Source organism: Clarias gariepinus, chromosome 2, assembly GCF_024256425.1.
Source record: "Clarias gariepinus isolate MV-2021 ecotype Netherlands chromosome 2, CGAR_prim_01v2, whole genome shotgun sequence".
NCBI lineage: Eukaryota > Metazoa > Chordata > Actinopteri > Siluriformes > Clariidae > Clarias > Clarias gariepinus.
In genome coordinates this window covers 26,972,049-26,993,195 of record NC_071101.1, presented here as the reverse complement: position 1 = coordinate 26,993,195, position 21,147 = coordinate 26,972,049, and the positions used below count along the sequence as shown (strand labels likewise).

Here is a 21,147-nt window from a genome sequence, read left to right as displayed (position 1 = left end):
CCTGGGATAGACTTCAGGCCCACCGCCACCCTATATACAGGATAAAGATGATGAGTGAGAGATGCAATCACTCACTCATTGTCTATACCACTTTATCCTGTATATAGTGTCACGGGACTCTTAATATGCAATCAATTATGCATCAATTACTAGTAATAAGAACACAGACATTTGATGGTGGTTTGGTTAACACATGCCAACTGTTGCATCAGAGGGAAATTACCAGCCTACTGAAGAAAGAAGTATTTTGAGCTGAAACCCTTTGTTTCTAATAATGGATCCTACTTTTCCAGTGAGACCTCTGTCCCCAAGGAAACAAACCTGTAAGGTGAGAATGACAAACAGGATGCCTTTCGATATTAAGTGCTAAAAAGTCAGAAAACCTGTCTCACATAACCCATTTCAGGTGCTGTTTTGTGCCTGGTCTAGAGGGTTAATGGAGAATGCCCAAGCACATGCAAAGCCACTAAGGGCCTGCTGAGACTTCAATCAGAATAGAAACATGAAACTGGCAACTTAAGGAAAGAATCTTTTTTTGTACCATACTTAACACAATTGTGTAATGTTTTCAGAACATCTGCAAATTTTTTTTTTGCTTGGTGAGTGACAAGCATCAATGGCAGGCATGTGTCCTAACCCGCTTTGCACATTGTCAGCAATTGTCATGGAGTCCATGTACAGAATGCTCATAAATCCTACTGTAACTTGGTAACCGACAAAAACACTCATGTTTTTCACTTTCTCGATTTTTCAGATTTTTACCAATCAGCACATTCAGTCTACATAACACATGTTATCAAGGCTTTACTTTGACACAGTTGCATTTCTGTCTTCAAATGTCAAATGTGTATGTACGGTATATGTATTTGTCATCAAGATGAATTAAAATTGTTTTTTGATGTACGATTTTCTTTGGAAAAACCAAGCAGGTTTGCATACTGTGGTGTTTTGACCTTTAAAATGGAAAATACAACAATAGCAACACAGTTCCTAGTCTTTTTTAAACAATTAATGGAAATATTCCACAGGCTGTATAACTCAAATAAAATCCAGTGAGTGGACTTTAAAGTTAAAAATTGTAATAAATCAGTGCACCTATCTCCTAAAAAGTCAGCTCAGCCTTTAATAATTTAGGGTGCAAGTGTTATTTGCTAGACTGTAGGAGGTCTGTTGTAGTTCAATGTATACCCACTAGATGGTATCATTCTAAGGGTTCTGTAGATCAGTAAGCAGTTGGGCCTTGCTGTTTTGGAAGACAACTACATACAAAAAATGTGTTGAATATTTATATCAAGATTCTAAAGGATAACAAAGACTCTTAAGAACAGAATCTTTATTAAAATAACTTGTTTCATGTTTACATTTAGTTCACAGTTTAACACAATCAATACCAGTTGTTCGAAAGTGATCGCTCAACATTTTTTGCAACTATTCTTTCTACTTATCCAGAGGCAAACAGAAATAAAAAATATAAATAATATTTTTTTCCTGTGTATGGTTTAAATAATTTTCTCCTGTGTACGGTATAAAAATAGCACCACTGCCATAGGAAAAAATAAAATAACATGGCACTATCAGCATTTACCAAAATGTATATTTCAGGTTTATGTTATTTCTTATTATTAGTTATTATTATTATTTTCATCATCATCTGTGTTACACTAAATGAGAAATTAATCATAATGGGTAGTAGAGAGAATTTCATTGCAGAAAATGTTCAACAATTTACTAACGGACGATAACATAAACTTGGCCCAGACACACACACACACACACACACACACACACACACACACACACACACACACACACACAAAGAAACAAAATAGCTACCAATTTTTACAATTTTTTACATAATTAAAAATATATACAATAGTGCATAAAATCCTAAAGTATACACAGAGAATTAAAATCATTAGGACAAGCAACGAGAATAGAATGCTCAAGAAATATTTAAATAAAAAACAGCAATGTCAAAGTGTTAAGGTTCGTCAAATCCTTCATTGTCCAGCAGTCTCTTCCGGCTGTACGTCCTACCACAAGCCTGGCGTCTGCGTGGTTGGCAAACAGGCGAGACATTAAATGTGTGTATACCAGAGTTTCCACTTGTTTCTGTGAAAAGATCACAGAACTGCAGGTAAGTTAATGTACAAACAAAAGTTTAGCTAACTAATATAAAATATAAGTTCAACACCAGACTTTAGGGTTATACTAAATATTTGAAATTATTTTTATTTATCTATAAGTATAAATAAAAAGGTGTGGAAGCATCCTACTGTGGCACGTCAAATTAAATATTAAATGTTTTTCCTCTCTAATCGTAATATTCTTAATATTAAAACAGTGACTGTTTAAGTACATATCCTCTTATATTATCGTGTCATTGGTAGAATCATCATACCTTCAAACTGTGTGGTTTCCTTGGTAACAGAGGCCCTTTTTCCTTTGTACAGAAGGGGTGACTGTGTGAGAGCAAGGATTCCACTGGCAGTAACTGGTTTCTTTACTTTGGAGTGTGGAGGAGTGACCACTGTGAAAACAATCACCCACATATTCCATCAAGACAACAGGTAGTGCATAAATAAATAAATATTAAATACGTTAAAATGAGTAAATAAATAAACGTTTTATGTATCTAAATGTAGGCGATAAAAATAGAAATATTAAACGAGGGAAATTATATTTATGTTTCAATTTTTCTAAATTTATTTTCCACTGAAGCAAACACATGTCCAAACAATGTTATTACAGTAATCTCACTATTTTTTTTCTCCAGAGTTTATGGCAGGACATTACATTAGGCAGGTTCGACTAGGTAGTGATCTTTCTTTCATTTGTTTAAAAAGTACTTTTTGCCTATGTGCTTGTTAAAGCACATAATGTATGATTAATTGATTAGAATCTACCACTGACACTCAGTGCATTAACATGGATCTAACTCTCCATTAATAATATAACATACATAATAACTAAATCATAATTAATAATGTAAACAACTCAATCTGAACAGTCTGACCAGATCTGGCCCAACTAGAATTAATTTTTATTCAGAATAAAAGCTGTGGTCTTATGTCCTATAAATATAAATATTAGCCATGTAAAAACTTGATCGTTTTGCACATGTTGAAATAGATATATTATTTTTGTGCATATTTGCCCCATGTAGGGGGAAACTTTAGGGGTATTAGCAAAATGCTTATCCTAGAGACATTACCTACTGTTTTTCTAATGTAAACATTAGAGGACAAGTCTCTAGGTGGAAAATTTTGCTTCCATTCCTGATCGATAGACTTCCTGCCACATGTTTTTAAAGTACTTTGGACATTCATCCACCGAGTCCTGGTCTCTGGCAGAAGAAAAAGCACTAATTGGCTAGCATGTTGCATGTGGTAAACCATCTAACCGATCATCGATGAGACTGAATTCATGTAACCAATCACAATGGAGGAGGCGGAAAATATGGGAATTCTAATGTAACCTCAAATTTAAAGGAAAAATACTTCTTATTCTGTAACCTTTCCAGTGGATTAAACACTTAATAGAGGGAAGAACCTTTTTGCACATGTCACCAAATTTATATTGTGATTAAATGCTTTAAAGCATGTAAATGCACATCTGATCCTATTAGCGTCAATTAAGTTGAAAAACTCCAATCATAATTTTAAACATTTCCATGTAAATGTAGCTAGTGAGTTTATAATTAATAATTTATAATTAATCTTGGCACTAAACAGTTAAAATACTGTATAACAGAAATTGACACTCATCAGAACAGACAACAATTTTTCACTAAATGGATCCATGCACTGGATACATTTTCTTTTTTTCAGACCATTCTCTGTAAATCCTGAAAATAATTGTGTGTAAAAATCCCAGTAAATCAACAGTGCCTAAACAACTGAATTGCTGCCATGTGATTGGCTGATTAGATAAAGGTAGGTGACCAGGTAGGTGTACCTAATGAAGTGGCCAGTGAGTATGAATACATTCATAAACATAATGCATGCAAATAGTCAGCATACTTTGAAAGTATTTTATAAATATTTATGTCCAGTTAAGGTGACATTTTACAGCAGGTTCAATTAAACAAATTAAATAATAATACAGTTAATTGCTGAACACAACTAATATAGCAAGAGGTTTTTCCAAATTCAACACAAATGGCCCCTTTCATTGATTACAGCAGTCTCAGAATTATTCAATCCCCTGAATAAAATTCCTCATTTTCACCCAACTTTGTAAATCAGATGTTGTCTCAAGCACAACTGATGCTACTACTTAGATGCCTCTAGTGTGTACTTGATTTAAAACACATCAAATACCTGGACATTCTAGAGATTTGTTGATGGAGATGTTTGACTGCATGTCTAAAATGACTAAGTCAAGAGAGTTGAAGAAAGCTAAGAGATCATTGCCTAGCACAAACAAGGACAAGGATATAAACAAAATAGCAAACATACTAAATCTTCCAAGAAATACAGTAGGTAGCCTAGTCTGTAAGTTTAAAGTTGAAGGTACATTGGCTACACCTCGACGTATCAGAAAGAGACAGCCATCACCTGCTGCTACCAGATTCCTGAGAGGGCAAGTGTCGAAAAAACCCTCCACTGAGTGCAAAAGATTTGGTGGCAGCACGTGTTTCACTCTGCACTATAAAGCGCATACTGAACACTAAAGGTTTCCATGACAACACCCCATGACTTACCCCGCTACTGACTCAAAAACACAAGAAAAGTCGGCTCTAATATGTTAAAACCATAAAAAAAGGAAGCACACAGGAGTTTTGTAAATCTGTTCATCATCGGACCTCCCAACAGGACAATGATCCCAAGATTTGGTTTCAGATAAAGTTCTAGAGTGGCTATTACAGTCACCTGGCTTGAATCCAATAATTAAAAAAAAGCAGTTGCAGGATGCCATGGAATAGACCAAGATCTCTCAGAAATACTGCCAGAAGCTGAAGTCTGTTTAGATCACATTTGCAGCAGGTCATAATAAATAAAGGGGGCTCTAATAAGTACTGAAGATCTCATTAAGGGGTTAAATAATTTTGGTACTAAAAACAGCAGAGTAACACATCTGTCATTATGCATTTTGATGCTGTTTGCATTGATTAATGATCTGTAACCTGTAATAAATTTCATCCTTGCTTGGTAACCAAACATAAGAGAGGAGATAAACACAGTACAGACAACGAAGTAGCAGAGAATTGTTACAAATATGCAGCTGAGTCAGAGAATAACCTCTTAAGGGGAAAGAGCTAGCTAAAATCCTTTTTTTATTATTATTATTTAAATCAGACAGCAAGCTACACCAATAATCAGGAGTAGTATTAGATAAGGTTCCTACTAAATATAAACGGAAACCTTTTAAGTGTCAGCTATTGAAAGTTCCACAGTGGTGCTACTGTTATTGGTATTTTTGGTGTTAAAAATCTCTAAAGTGCACTTGGATGAATCAATGAACATTGAGAGATCAAGTTTACAAAGATGTTTTACTTTTTGTTTTAGCAGTGACATAAGCTTATGATTTAAATGCTAACAAAACAAACACTCAATAAAATTGCTTTAAAAGCACCTAGTGATGGAAATAACATTCACACATCTACAGTCATGTTTACTCTTTTAAATATTTGCGCATTTGTGTAAAAACAATAAAAATTCATTCGATTTTAGCTTCTACAATACAAAGGCAATACTAAGTACAGTATACACTGCCAGGCCATTGCCTCATCTGTTTTCAGTTCTTGCTTGTTCTTGGTCTGTACTTTGCCTTTGTACTTTCAGAAAGTTGTATGCCTTTGGTGATTAATTTGGCCAAATTGCAAAATGTTAAAATATTTTGCCTTACAAAGTCTTGGGTTATTATGGAGATATGCTTATTTACTTCCTTTATAAATTTCAAATCAATTCAATTTTATTATAACAATGGTCATTGTCTCAAAGCAGCTTCACAAAAATAAAAAAAGAAAATTTGAAAAGAAAATTTATGGAAGTGTGTATGTGTGAGAATGTGAAATGTGTCTAGATAATAATGAGTTTGTCTCTGATGAGCAAGAAAAGGGTGAAAGTACAGTCCAATATGTTTTGAAGCATGCGCATAGTAGCAAAATTACAGCCCTATACACTTTCATTTTGTAGCTCGTGTCAGCCATCACAAGTAACAAAAAAACTAGTTACAGCAGCAGCAAAACATTTCTACATAAGATGATATTTTGACAATACTTTAGATCATGAGCATTTGTCTTTTGATTTTCACTGATGCTTTGCTTCACTGCTAGTTACAGCTCTTTGGACTTCACACTGACAGTTAACAGCAACAGATTTAAAATGCAAAAGCAAATCAAACAGTAGGCTACCTTTTAAGTGGAATAATGAGGAAAACATCTGAGCCATCAGAAGTTCAATTATTTTTAGCACCTTAAAATTAAAGCTGAAAGCCTGCACTTTTGTAATGAACCATAATCTCCTAAGTGGCGATTTCAAATAACCATTTGTACCAGAAAAAGAAAAGTTTGCATCACATGTTCATGAATCATAAAGCTGCTAATAGATAATATCTGTTTATAAAATAAAATAAAAAAAAGTCTTACCTGAGCCAAGCGATGCATTCCCAATTATCCATGACAGGTCGTCACTTTTCATACCGTCCCTTTTGTCAAAGTTTTCCACCACAGATTCTGCCCAGTCCATGTCCTCTGAGGAGCAGAGCTTAGATGGAATACCTAATGTATATTTAAAAGCAGACATTTCCTTTAAATCCTTAGGCTCTTCCATTCCTGGAAGTTTGAACACACCATCAAGCTCTGGGTCTTCCAAGATTTCAGAACCTTCCCTGATATCCTTGGTCTCCAACAAACCTGTCCTTGCCCTTTTCTTACGAGGCCAAGTCCTGAAGTTCTCTGGCGTTGACCTTCCCCGGCTCTGAGGCGATGGGGTCCAAGCCATGTGTTCTCCAGGACCCAGTGGAGAAGGGCTATTGGTAAGGAGTCTTGTAGGAGTGATCGACTGGCATATATATTTCTGAACACCACCTTTTCCAGGTGTGCAGTGAGGTGGAGATATACAACTAGGTTCTCGATGTTTGGAACAATGTGCAAGTGGGCTGTCCACTCTGGATGTCATCCTATTTACATGTGAAACCAGCCCTTTGGCTGCATAACCAGCTGTTTCACTGGAATTGAAAGAGTCAGTACGCTTTAACTTTAGCTTAGGTAAGCCTGATGCCTGCATTTCCAATTCTACTTGATACGTAGGAGGGTTAAGTTCAACATGCTGTTTCTTTCTATTTGTAGGTGTTCCCGAGGCTTGTGGACTACAGAACACTGGGAGCTCAGGGGACTGACTGAGTCGTGCTGCTGCCTTTCTTTGTTGCCGGTCTGGAGTCTGGCGAAAGCCATATCTACTACACTCTTGTGTAGTCTTGGGACAAAGTGCTGGTGTTTCTGTAGATTCGAATATCTGTGGGAATTTAGATGACTTCCGTGAGAAAGAAATGTTCATCTTAATGCCAGTAGTTAATTCTGTCTTCACTACAGAAGCTTCTTCAATATCAATGCTCTCTTCTGTAGAAGTAGCACTGAACTGAGAGAAGTCAAATTGTTGCGTGTCTGAGGATGATGCCTCCTTCATCTGAACGCTTTCACTCTGTTCATCAAGACCTTCTGTTGTCCAAGGCCCACAATGCTGGGCCTGATTATGCTCAGTCCCACTTGACAAAGCCAGTGGTGGATTTGTGCCAGATAATGGTGATCCAAGAAGCTGCTCTGGTGATCTCTCTTTATTAAGTAACACAGATATACTTTTTCTAGAGGAGGAACAGTCAGTTAGGCCTTCAGGTTTGTCAAGAAGCAGAGCAGGGTAATGTTTAAGAGGTGTTTGTCCAGAACGTGTACACATTGTGTGTGTTGGTCCAGGGCTTTTTCTAGGTGTTTTTATTTCTGGTGTTGATGGTGATGGATGATCATAAGAAAGAATATCCGGACTCTGTGGCTCTCCTTTCTCTGGCAAACTTAACATTCTTTTAAATTTCCCGGACCTCTGGCCCAGCTCGGGTTCTTTATTATCAACGTTTCCACTAATTTCAAGCAAATTAATTTTTCTTTGTGCTGTTTTAGGGGATGCCTTGCTTTTTTGCTGGCTAGATTTTTCAGGAGTTTTTAAAATATCACCTTGATCTCTGCAAAGTTTGCTTGGTGTGACCAATCTTGGGGAATATCTAATGGCAGAAACAGGGGAATCTGGGACTTTAAATGGTCGCTCCGTCAACCCTTTCCACGGAGATGGAGACCAAGTCACACTTTTCCTTGGGGTTGTTGTGTTAGGGCTCCTAAAAGAGGGGCCAGGATGGGACCCACATTCCATGAAACTTTTCACAGGGGTTTTAAGAATGCCCTTCAGCGGGCTTTTCTTTGGTGTTTCCAACACTAAGTTTTTTGAAGCAGGAGATCTAAATGGACTTCCTCTAAGGACCATACTGTTCTCGCCAATAGCGCAGCCTGGGCTCTTAGAAAAAAAACAGTCCTGATCTTTGGAGGAAGAAGTGGGTGTCCTTGGAGTTCTGTCACCACCTGCAAAACCAAGCTGCTTGTATGGAGATTTTCTTGGGGTTTTATTGGAATTCTGGGAAAAGATAAATGTGTGTCAGCAGGGCAATGACAAGAACATGGGCCATGCACTTAAGCTTTTTTTACCTTTTTAGAATACTGAAAAAAAAAAAAACACTATTAACTATAGCAAGTCCCCGACTAATGAACATTCGAGTTACGAACGGACTGCGGACCTCTGAACATTTGTAGATGTAAACATAATGCGGAAATAGTTCATGAGTATTGTACAAAAAATAGACAGTGCAGTGCACCAGATACGAAAATTTACAAATATATAAAATATTTTTAGTGTGTAAGTCAATGTATAAAATGTCTAAAGTCTGGTATATTGTACATGTGCGCATGTGTGGGGGCGCAGGAGAAATGAGTCAGCCTCACCGGTTTCAGTGAATCAGTCCGGGAGCACGATGATAGACAATGGCTGTCCTGTAAAACTGTCCTGGTGGTGAATACTTTAATCCTAATTTTGGGAAATCGTCAACGAGAGAGAGTTCAAAGTCCAATACAGCTTTAAGACCAAATGCTGTGTGTTTAAGTGCGCAGTAAACACCATTTAGCCTTGTCCTCCCGGGGCTACCTTTAAACTAGGTCAGTTGTTTTGGATTCCCCACGTGAACGCGAAATCACGCGAGAATATATACGGAACCAAAACACCAAACCTGTGATTTTTTTTATGCTTTACATTGTACATTTGTGTCAAAGGGGTACAATACTCCAATCTCTCCTATGCGGTTTGACTCGCGGTGAGACGCAGTGTTAGGCTCCATGAGTAAACATTTAATTTTTCGCACAGAACGATTGGGAACATAATCACTGCATCAAAAGTGCAAAAAAGTGCATAAGTGAGATAGTACTGCAAGAGTCAGTTTGTTGGACTTAGGAACAAATCTGACTTACAAATGTGCTCACGGAATGTACCTTGTTCGTAAGTCAGGGACTTGTGGTATTGAATATTGTATAAATAATATAAGAAACAAACAGTAAAAACAACAGTAAATTATGCGGTAGATGCTTTGATTAACAGCATATGTAAGGTAGTTTTAAAAAATGTTTTCTTAATTACATTTTTTAATACATTTAGAAAAAAACTTTTAATAAGATTTTTATAAATTGTTTTTATAAATAAGTATTAACTGTTCCTCTTTTGATTAGATAAAAAGTACTGAATTTTATTTATTGACATTCTTTACAATTTAAAAAATTAAACAAAAACAAACAAAAAAATTATTTTAATTTTCTTCCTCTATCTAAGTGTCAAGGAAGATTAAATGGACAAATATATCTAAATAAGAAAAACAGTAAACACAGTGTTGTATACAACTGTGGTTCTCAAGATGAGCCTGTAAACCCCCAACAAGTCTAAAATTGTATTACTTTGTGATAGTTTTCTAGATTAATCTTATTCATATAAAGCATAATTTAGATATAATCTAACTAAACAATAATTGATAATACAGAATCTTAAAATCTGTTTTAAATAACGTCAACTAAAATACTATTGTGTTAAGACACATTTCAACACTACACTAGGACACAATGGAACATGTCTATGCTCTGCATAAGCAAGAATAAATAGCTTAAATAGATTTCAAAATGTAAGGAGGCTGGTATGTTTGCATAACATGTAATATTAAATAATTACGTTAATTAAATTAAATAGGTACAAAAATTCTAAGAATCAACGAAATACACAACCATGTGTGTTCATTGGTGTTGTAAGATTCATCACCTCAAAGACAGAATCTGCAGACCCAAGTCGATCAACTTCAGCACCTCTAACCATTGATCTGGATGTGGAAGGGCGAGCGGGGGACTCAGCAGCACCAAAAAGAAGTCTCATTGGTGACTTAACAGCCTTAATATTAATATCACCTGCAATTGTGAGCACACAAACTAAAATATTACAAAACCTTCGAACAAATCAAGGTCTCAGGGGTTAAATATCAATGTTCTTTTATGATGCATATTATAATCTCAATAAAAGAATAAAATATTGTGCATATTCCAAAAACAAAGCAATGCATTTTTGCTTACCTTTACTGTCTGAGACGGGAAGCTGCGAGGAGGACAAGACTCTGTCCAAATTTCGAGACCGTGGTTGTGAGCTGGAATAGAAGACACTGGAATGTCTCCTTGCAAGCTTTTTTATTCTAGGACTTCTCCTCAAATCTAGCAAAAAAAAAAAAGAATCAATATATAAATAAAACCAAGGCCATGTGACCCGGCGAAAGATGGCCGGTTGACACTTTGCTCTGGGCATTATGAGTTATACACATTTACACATCTCATAGACATTTCCATAATTTTCTTTTGATTTTGTGAAGCTGCTTTAAGACAATGACCATTGTTAAAAGTGCTATATAAATAAAATGTTACTGAATTGAATCCCTGTGTGGGGATTATGCTTCGCAGGCACTGACAAAATAAATATAACTTACCTGAAGAAGGTTTAACCGGAGACTCCTCAACAATGACCATATCAGTGTCGCCAGAATTCCTGACAAATATGACATATGCTACTGATTTACCATTTGGAGTTAAAAGAGCAATAGAAAACATCATGTTTTTAAATGAGTTATTAAGAAGCATTATTGCTTCAGTTGTGAAACTTACCTGCTAGTCCTTTGTCTATGTAATAGCCGATTTGATACCTGCTTATGCAGGGGCGTCTCGGATACCTTTTTGGTTAGTAAAGAGTGTTGTCCTGGAATTAGAAAAAAAAAAAAGCTTTATTAATAATATTAATCATAATATTAATAATAGAGTAAGACGCAAACAGTGCATTGTCATAGTATAACATAACGTTTATTACCATCTTCCATCTGTGATCGTTTACGTTTCTTTATTGTATCTACTGCTGATACAGACTGGCTCCGGGGCATTTTTGCATTCTTGGAGGAAGACACTGTCTCCTGGTTAAAGAGGTTTCTCCTCACCTTTGTCACTTCTAAAAAATATTCGTGATTAGTAAAATAACTGATTACTTAGTCACATATTACACATGAAGCATGAAGTGTTTACCAGTAAGACTTAGAATTACATGCCTTGAACTGTTTGTTTTTGAGTTGGTTGGCTTCCTGTATTGAGCTTTTCTGGTTGAATACATTCCTTTGGTTTTGTCTGTTGTGGCAGAAAAAAAAGGAATGTCAGTGATTAATTAGATTAGTGAAATATACATCAAAACATTAAAACTGATGTATACTCACTTGTCTTGTGGATTTCCTGGGCATCTCTATTTGCCGGAGGTTCTGCTGGGCCTCTGACATGCTCTTATGACGTGTAAGCATGCTGGTTCTGAAAGCAAACAAACAATATATTATGTACAATTCTGTCACACATATGTGTAATCATAATATCCTTTCATCTTGGTACTCACCTCCTCTTTTTAGCAGAGCGATTGCGTAACTCTTCAAGTCGCTCTCCAACACTAGAGACCAGGCTCTGTGTGGCTGACACTGGCGGGGAGCTTACAGAAACACTTTCTTTTGCCATTGAATCATCACTAAAAAAATCAGCAGGCAGGACTGCAACGAGTACCTCAGGCAGCTGGGTGCCAAGGCTGTGGTAGACGTCAGCCAGAACCTTAGGTATGCCAGTCAGGTACCTATAACATGCCATATATAAACACACAACCTTAATTACAACAGGATCAGCTTTAATTACAACTTCATAATTTGATTTCCGTCAGAGTTCAGTTACGTACAATGGCAAAACATCCTCCTGCATGAACTTTGACAGGTAAACAGGATCTTTTGTCAAAGATATCACCCGCAGCATTCCGGCTACCTGAGACAAATGACAGTGGAAAGTTCAGTCTAGTGTGATGTTTCATGTTAAATTTCATCACTAGCATGTCATAGGCATATACTGAGTGGCCTGATAACTACTGTTTTAACAAAAAACATCTTACCTCCTCTACCAACTGATCCAAATGATCTTGGTTGTCTGGAGACAGGGCTTTGCACAACTCAAGTCTGAAAACTGCTTGTAGCTGACAACTTACAGACAAGAGATTAAAAGTTTTTGTATTATTCTGCATGTGAGTAGTAGTAATAATAATAATAATAATAATAATTTCTTTGTACCATTATGTTATAATAATACTAATCTGTTTGTGCTGTTATGTTTTGATAAAAACATTAACAAGCAATACATACTCTCTGATTTTACTCTCAGCATCAGCAGTATCTCCATAGAGATGACGAATGGTTTGGGTGCTTTTTAGGAGGTTCTTCTTAACTATATTTAAGACTGAAGCCTGCCAGGAGAGAGTCAATAAAATAGTCAACAAGTACAAGTATTTTAACTAATGCTGAGCCTTAGGTCAGTAATGACGCAACTAATTAGCGTAGGTCTTGCTCACCCCTGTATCAATGTTGCTTTTAATGAAGGTTTCCACCACTGAAAGTAGACCCTGCACTTGTGTAATTAGAGTGACGCTCTTATCCTCTACGGCCTGTTGATATCTCAGGCTCAAATGAGACAGCAGTTCCTCTTCATTTTTAAAATCTGGGATAAAATACGTATACAAAGTACACCGATTAACTGTCAACAAACAAATATTAAAATAATGTACTGTTATTTAAACAGTAAGTTTAAATTTCTTGTTACTCACTCATGGGACCAGGTTTGGTCCTTTCACTGGAGCATCTCTTGCCTCGCTTCTCAGTGCCTCTGTTAGTGCTGGAGGAGTCTGGTTCCGTTTGAGTTTTTTGTGCTTTTGCGTTAAAGCGGGCTACATTCAGCATTTGCAACGAGCGACTCATGGTCTTCATCTTTTGCCGAACTGGCGTACGCTGAGTACCTCCTACAGAACAAAGGTCATTAGCAAACTGTTCATATTCACTATGTAAACCGCATTTAAAATTTACACAGGTAGTGTAAATAATGCTCTTTCAAAAATTACCCAAGATTACATATTTGATACAAATAGATTGAATATTATAATAGCAATAACTGATATTAGAGATGTACTAACTTTTTTTGCCTTTTAAGCCATTGCTCGGTCCATCTTTATTGTTTCGATAGAGCTCTGCAAGACTGTTTGTCAGCTCCTGGGTGTCACCTTCTGTCTGTTCTTGCTCCTCTGGGGCAGCGTGAAGAAGCCTACATGTGATGAAGCAAATGTGTGGCGTATGTCTTATTAATAATCAGTGTATTATTTACTTATTGTATGAACAACCTCTCTTCACCTCCTTGTAAATGGATAGATGGAGAGATAAGATGTATAGTTAAACTTATAATAACAACAAATAAGAAATAATACCTCATTGACTCCATTAAATGGCAGCTAATCCCAGATTGGTCAGATAGTGAAAACCAGCCCTCTGTGAGCTCTGTTTTTAGATTAGTCCAGTGCTGAAGCTCTTGAGTTGCCCATTCAGGAATCCGACATGGACTCAGTTTTTCTGGGGAATGCAGTTGTTATTTTTTTTTAACTGTGCTATAAATTATATAATTCTAAGGATATAGCATAATGTTTATAGACAAGACAATCTGAGTCCACTAAGGCCCTTGGTATTTATTTATTTTTTATTGTTATCCTATTTTAATTGTTTCAGTAAAATGTATTCCTCTGTATTTTTCCCCTGTACTTGTTCCAATTCAGTTTTACACTACAGAGCTTTGGGCGAATTATTTGTCAGAAATATAGTAACATAACAGAAAAATAAACCTTGAAGATACACATAGAAATCATGGAAATAAATCAAGCACAAATCATTACACTGATCAGCCATAGCATTAACATCACCACTAGGAAAACTAAATAACAGCGATTATAAATTAGATACCAATAAAGTGGCGACAGGATGATGGGCCAGATGGCTCAATCCCACAGGAAAGTTAATGTAGCACAAACCGCCGTGGAAAAAAAACTAAACAAATATCAATGCTGGCCACAAAAGAAAGGTATAAGAACACCCATCTTAGCCATAACATTAAAACCCACCTAAAACCTGGTATGTAAAGGACACATGGCATTTCTACTGTATTATATGTTAAATGCCTGGCAGCCCCTTTGCCATAAATTTAGTCAGTTTGCAAATCATAAATTGCACACAACCATTTATAGATTAAGACTATGGTTTACTAACCACAATAATAACCATAATAGTTTTTTTTTTAGAAGCAGACAAAAAAAAGTTTTGTTCAGACTATAGTGGGTAACACCATGTGAATAAATAAAAAGGGGTTAAATGCACTAGAGCTTCCACTCTGGTGTGGCAGCATGTTCGTTCTAGTTTTTTAGTCATGACGGCCTATTACTACACTTGTGACATACATACCTGAGGTATCTTCATCTTTCATGATGTCTCTGAGAACACTACTGACAATTTCAGGTAGGTCTGAGGTGTCAGGAAGGTCTGTGGTTTCTGTGCGATCAAGGCATGTACACAGAGGCTCCTCACTGTGAAGAACTGTCAGGACAGCCAGACTGGAGGTCAACACTGACAGCACTGCAGAGTGGACTTGACCTCCTTCATTGACCTCAGCTTGCTGCACGCACACAAAAATATGTATAAACTGTATGTGTTGTATCCTAATATTGTGTGTAGTAAAGCATTGCCTTTGTTGATATATATACTTTTTGCATTTAAAGTAGCTTGATACTACCATGTCAGAAGCTAGAATGAGAAGCTCATTGAAGAGACTTTGAAAAGCAACTTGATCTTGCTCTGATCTTTGGGGGCAAAACAGGACCCAGCACTCTGAAGATGAATTTTTGAGGCAGCAGGTGTCCAAGTTGTGCAGCACAGTTCTGAGAGTCACCTCTACAGGAGCACACAGACGCCTCTGTCTGCATGACACAGGCTCCAGCGAAACGGTACAGGTCTGTTTGTCCTCATCTGGTACCACGAGGGAACAGAAGTGTCAGAGTTAAAGTATATGAGATTTATAAAGGTGTCAAGACTAACTTTTTTTAGGCCAATGTGTATTACCTGCACCCCAACAAAGCTTTCCGGTGAGAGCTGGAAAGGCTCGCTTGTAGGTCTTTTCAGAGGACAAAATGTATCCCGTGCTTGAGCCAGATGGAAATGCAAGTACACCCTTGCTGTCCCTAGGGTTAGAATCATGATGTTTCGGGGTTATACCAGTCATGAGCACAGGAATCACTTTTCCAGCTACTGGATGCAGCGCGTCCAGGACAGTCCTCAATCCAGTGTAGTCATCAGCCTCGTTTTTAACCTGTTGGCAAAAGACTGTGTATTACATGTGTATGGATGCAGTTTAAATATCCATGTTACTTAACAACAAAGGTTTAAACAAACCTCATGAGTACTGCAATCCGCCCAGTGCAGGACAACTTTCCGACTAATTAACATGTCTATTAGACCCTTTGGTACAATGAGCTCAGGTAAATCCCTCTGAATTACAGAGTCATCGGTGCCCAGCTGCAAAAACTCCACCACATCTCTTCTGGAATAGGGACAGTCTGAGACCAAGAAGATGACGTTTTTTCCTTGGCATGAGACATCATCCTCCGACAGAGGAATATTTGTTGGATTTCTGGTTGACCTCCTGGGTCGCAGTGAGAGTTTAGTGGGAGACGTTATGTCTGGTCTGTCCCACTGGAAGTCCAAAAGGATCTCCTTAAGTGTGTTTTGCACACAGATTGCTGGGCTCTGTCGCAGTCTGTTCTGCTCATCAGAGGACTTTCGACAACCAATTTTTTGGACTAATTCCCCCTCAAAATCGCTGAACACTTTCTCTAGCAGTTCTTTAAAATCTGGGCCTCTTGTTATAAGATTTGCACTTTTCACACTTCTTGAATGGAAAAACTTGTAACCCCATCGAACGTTTTCGAAACCATACTTACTACTCAAGGACAGCAGGGTTTTTAAAATCCACTGCTTTAAATAACTCAGGTACAAGTCTCTCGGGAGGTTGAGCTCCTCGGACTGATAATCCACATCGATAGCAAAAACAACATTATGACCGGCCATCATTCATAGGTAAGAAATGCATTTATGAGGTAAATAATGTCAATATCGGTTAAATCTACACATCTAGCCCCAGTCTGGCAAGATAAAGCATATATAAAAGTAAAGACTGCATGACCCGTCTTCTCAATAACGGTGTATCTGAGTTATCTGACTACGTGACCTGTCCCATTAGCAACGTTTATGTCAGGGTTAGCGCAGCTGCTAAACAAACTCAGACAAAACTAACTTGCCGTAAAGTATCCGGAGGTGTATATGTATCACTAATTGTGAAGAAAACGACTTTCTAACGACCCTGTCATCTGAAATATATGGACTATAAATAGAATATTATATTAAAAGCCCAATTTACAACATATACGAGTTCAAATCGCCATTTTCCTTCATTCTCCGAGCTCAAACCCTTGGCGCTTCAGAGCTGGCTTTCCAAACTCGAGCTGTGATTGGCTGAAACCTCTGGTTCGTCATTCATTTCCCTGCATTGGATAGGATCGGAGTAACGTCAATCAAACTGAATAACAGCTTTTTTTTTTTTTTTTTTTAAAGGCGTTTACGCCGTTTTGCCTAATGGAAAAATATTTTGAGAATTGAAATGAAAATCTATTAACATATACAGACTAATATGAGGAGTCAATAAATAACACATAGAAAAAAAAACTAAAACAAAAAAAAACTAAACAAAACACAAAACGTCATTTCCGTCGGATCCAGGGGCGCACAAGCATTTCCGGTTCGCAAAGGAAGTAAAGATAATTTCAGTGCAAAATGAGTGGCGGTTTAGCTCCGAGTAAAAGCACTGTCTACATTTCTAACCTACCTTTTTCGCTGACTAATAGCGACTTGCACAAGTTATGCACGAAATATGGCAAAGTCGTTAAGGTGACTATTGTCAAAGACAAACACACGCGGCAGAGCAAAGGTGTCGCGTTTGTGCTGTTCCTGGACCGAGAGTCAGCGCATAACTGCTCCCGGTCCCTGAACCACAAGGAGCTGTTCGGCAGGACGGTGAAGGCCAGCATCGCTGTAGACAACGGAAGAGCTGCGGAGTTTATCCGGAGGAGAAACTACACCGACAAGTCCAAGTGTTACGAGTGCGGCGAAGACGGTCACCTGAGCTACTCCTGCCCAAAGAATCTGCTCGGAGAAAGAGAGCCTCCACCGAAAAAGGACAAGAAAAAGAAAAAGAAGACGAAGAACGTTGACGAGGTTGAGCCCGAGGAAAGCGAAGATGAAGGAGAAGACCCCGCGCTGGACAGTTTAAGCCAGGCCATTGCTTTCCAACAAGCACGAATGGAAGAGGAGGAAAAGCGAAGAAAGCAGGGCGCAGGAGACCCGAGCCACACTTCCACATCATCGGATAGCTTGCACAAACCCAGGATCAAAAAGAGCACATACTTCAGTGATGAGGAAGAGCTCAGCGACTGATGATGTACGATCTTTATCAAAGATTACAGGACTTATGGGTTAAAATATCTTGTGAGACTTAAGAAAAGAGCATGCTACAAATAAAACAGTCTCCTGGTGTTTGGAACGATGTAGGAACTGATGCTGCATTGACATCTTTACAGACGTTGTGGTCATTCTATACAGCCATTCAGATTTGTTTTACATTTAAAATACTGGTAATGGTTTCACTCGTTGTATTTTTACACTGTGTAAATAGTCAAGAACGTCCACTAATTAGTACAGAATGATTCCATAATAGAAATCCTCCCTGTGTAAATAAAGACTGTTACCAGTTTGTGTGGATAACTGGAGTTGTAATGAATGGTGAGCTCTTATGAAGAGAGCTGAATACTTAATTTGGCAATGTAAATGTTTAGTTAAAAATAATAGAGGTTTTAAAATGATCTTTAACATTAAAATGATTATATTACATTATTGCCTCTGATGTTCCTTCTTTTATTATAATATAGGTTTAGATACTTCCTCTAGTGGAACTACCTATGCAAACCCCAGCCACACAAACACAAAATTTCTATTTAATATCTAGATTATTATTATTATATTTTCCTCATAGGATTGGCACACAGGCTCTATGAAACAAACTGGAACAACAGTTTTATATTATGCAATTAAAATGAGAATGTAGAACAATAAGAAAAGATTCCTATCATTAGTCTAAAACGGCAAATCATTTATATAATGTCAGTTCTTTGAGTTTGTGCATTCACAGGAAAGGATTGATGTTCCATCCTGTGTTTATCCCACTTTGCACTCAGTTTTCCTTGAAAAGGCTCCAGATAAGGTTGTTAATAATGATGAATTAATAAATGTGATTTTAATTGTTCTGCCTCTGACTGTAGGAATAGTATGTATTAAATAAAGTCTTAAGTTCTACAAGAGTAATTTTGATAGTCAAAGGCTCCCCATCATAGGAATCTCCATACAACATTTAATAGTTTGTCCAGAAATTAGCTGGAGAACCCTAAATGAGATTCTAGATTTAACCAAAACAGCCTAATGTTTGTTATATTAGAACACAATATTTTATGCAACATGATGTGTAATATTATTATTATTTATTGATAATAATAATATATATTAAAAACTGATTCATTTCCATAACAGCACATGCATTATTTAAAGCTGCCTTCATAGAAATCCATGTGTCAGTTGTTACTGTATAAATGTTAACATGTCTGAACATGAATAAACATGTGTTTTGCCCTGCAGCTGAATTTTTTTTTAGCTATTTTAACACTTTCAATCAGAATGACAGCTATTTATGATTACCTGTTTATTCTGTTAGGTTTTAAAAGAGAAGTCTCTGGGAGTTTATGTACAGAAAAGGAAACACAAAAGGCAGCTATCCTTCATACGACTGACTACCGGTTCTTATAAAAGAATATACTCCTGTGACGCAGGAACAGGGGCAAAAACAGAACAGATCTCACATAAAGATCTGGACTAATAGATCAAAAAAGACATAAATGGATAAGGTGAGTCAGCGCTAGACAAAACTAGGCAGTGTTATAGGAAGCCATTTTCTTTTCTAGTGGGAACAGACCGTTTTAATGCCAAAATGATTGATTACACATTAGAATCCCAAAACTTGTGTCATGATTTGTCAAAATAGGTTGACTGCATTTATAAAACTGAAATAAATCAATAAAATAACAAATGGCCAGTATAAATTTAAAAGCTATGGTTAGCCTGTGTTCTTAAATTAAAAGCCATAACAGATTTTTATGATTGTTACTAGGATACCAGGCAGATTTAAGACATTCTCTCCATTGTTGATTTTCTCTTCTTGCTGTGATAGTTTCTAATCTCAAGCTGTTTATATGACTGATCAAAAGAATTTTGATGATAATGGTACAAGGTCCTTTGTCTAAGCTTTGTTTGAAAAGCTTAAAGAAGCTTCTCTGTCTCTACCCAAAATGGAAATAAATACCTTGTGAGCACTTGTGTCTTTGATCTGAATTTTAGTGTCAATCCCACCTACCAAAATGCAGTCCTTAAGCAGTACAACACAAGGCGTGACTAAGATTTCCTTTACATGTTGTCTATTTTACCTCGTGAAATACTGAGAATTTCTATCATTGAGTCCCCCCATCATGATTCGAGAAAATAAATGAGATAAGTGGCCTACCTTCTGTTCACTGTGCCAGTTCACTGTGTTCCTCTGATAGAACAGTGTGGGGGCGAAGATTCTGTTCTATTGCAGATCTGAGAAAGCAAGATGTGGCAAGCGAGACTGACAAACATAATGCCCAAGGTAGTCTGGCTGCTGGTTCCATCCCTGCACATGTAAAGACTTTATTTTGTGGTTTGTTTGACTTTAGGGTAGAAGCACAGAAAGTGAGTGCAAATTCAGACACAAAATAAAAAAATATTTGTTAATTACACAATGCCAAACAAGAATGTCTATACTTTAAAAAAAGAATAGATCTAAAATTGATAGACGTAAGTGCATACGACTCGGTGGTGTTTCGCATCAATACTTAAAGCTGTTATCAGTTAAACTAAAAACACAGCATTGCCATGGGCCTTAACTCCTAATACGGTAATTAACTTATGAAGAGTATTTTTGCTACAGAGTTTCTCAGAAGCGCATGCCATCTAAAGGAAAAACAGAACAAATTCCCAACTCACATTGGATGATTAATTCTCCTTGCCTCTTGGCATATGCAGTTACCACAGATGCCTATCAAAAGAACAAGCCTGAGTCATTGTACTTCTCTCAATAGCCAGTCCTGATGCAGCTCTGTCTACTTGACTAGACAATCATAAACTCACCAGTATAGAGTATGGTGATGCATTAAGCCTACAGATTAAAAACACTCCAGAAAGCATCTAATAGAAATTATATATGTATAATGTGAGTCAGTACAGGAATCAAACTTTTTATGTCCTTTCCTTCACAGCTGGCATTAATGTGTGTATGCCAGGGACCATGTAATACAAGAGTGAGGCTGTAATGAACACATATTGCATAACTAAGATTGGAAGTAGCATTTCAACTGCCGGCTATGCTGATTTATTTATTTATTTTTTACTGGAGAACATTGTTTTTTTTCTCAGTTTTCCAAGGGCACACGAGCAACAGTCTAGAAAAACAAAACGAGATAAATTATATAATGTATGAGATCA

At 37.1% G+C, this 21,147-nt stretch overlaps 2 protein-coding genes across 2 annotated transcripts; one reads left to right on the top strand and one right to left on the bottom strand.

Annotated features, from left to right (window-relative positions):
• Positions 1-1,325: 1,325 nt before the first annotated feature.
• On the bottom strand, positions 1,326-16,945 carry ticrr (TopBP1-interacting, checkpoint, and replication regulator). Its single transcript, XM_053491078.1, has 22 exons — positions 15,880-16,945; positions 15,550-15,796; positions 15,224-15,456; positions 14,896-15,106; positions 13,875-14,016; positions 13,587-13,714; positions 13,224-13,415; positions 12,972-13,117; positions 12,766-12,866; positions 12,519-12,606; positions 12,312-12,394; positions 11,985-12,212; positions 11,815-11,902; positions 11,653-11,728; positions 11,421-11,555; positions 11,222-11,312; positions 11,047-11,105; positions 10,643-10,777; positions 10,338-10,480; positions 6,593-8,621; positions 2,402-2,530; positions 1,326-2,112 (listed from the first exon to the last, which is right to left on the bottom strand). The coding sequence occupies exons 1-22, from the start codon at positions 16,555-16,557 to the stop codon at positions 1,982-1,984; spliced, it is 5,493 nt and encodes a 1,830-aa protein (XP_053347053.1). The 5' UTR covers positions 16,558-16,945; the 3' UTR covers positions 1,326-1,981.
• Positions 16,946-17,282: 337 nt separating this feature from the next.
• Positions 17,283-18,429, top strand: zcrb1 (zinc finger CCHC-type and RNA binding motif 1). The gene has a single exon (XM_053515127.1). The coding sequence runs from the start codon at positions 17,317-17,319 to the stop codon at positions 17,974-17,976; it is 660 nt and encodes a 219-aa protein (XP_053371102.1). The 5' UTR covers positions 17,283-17,316; the 3' UTR covers positions 17,977-18,429.
• Positions 18,430-21,147: the final 2,718 nt, after the last annotated feature.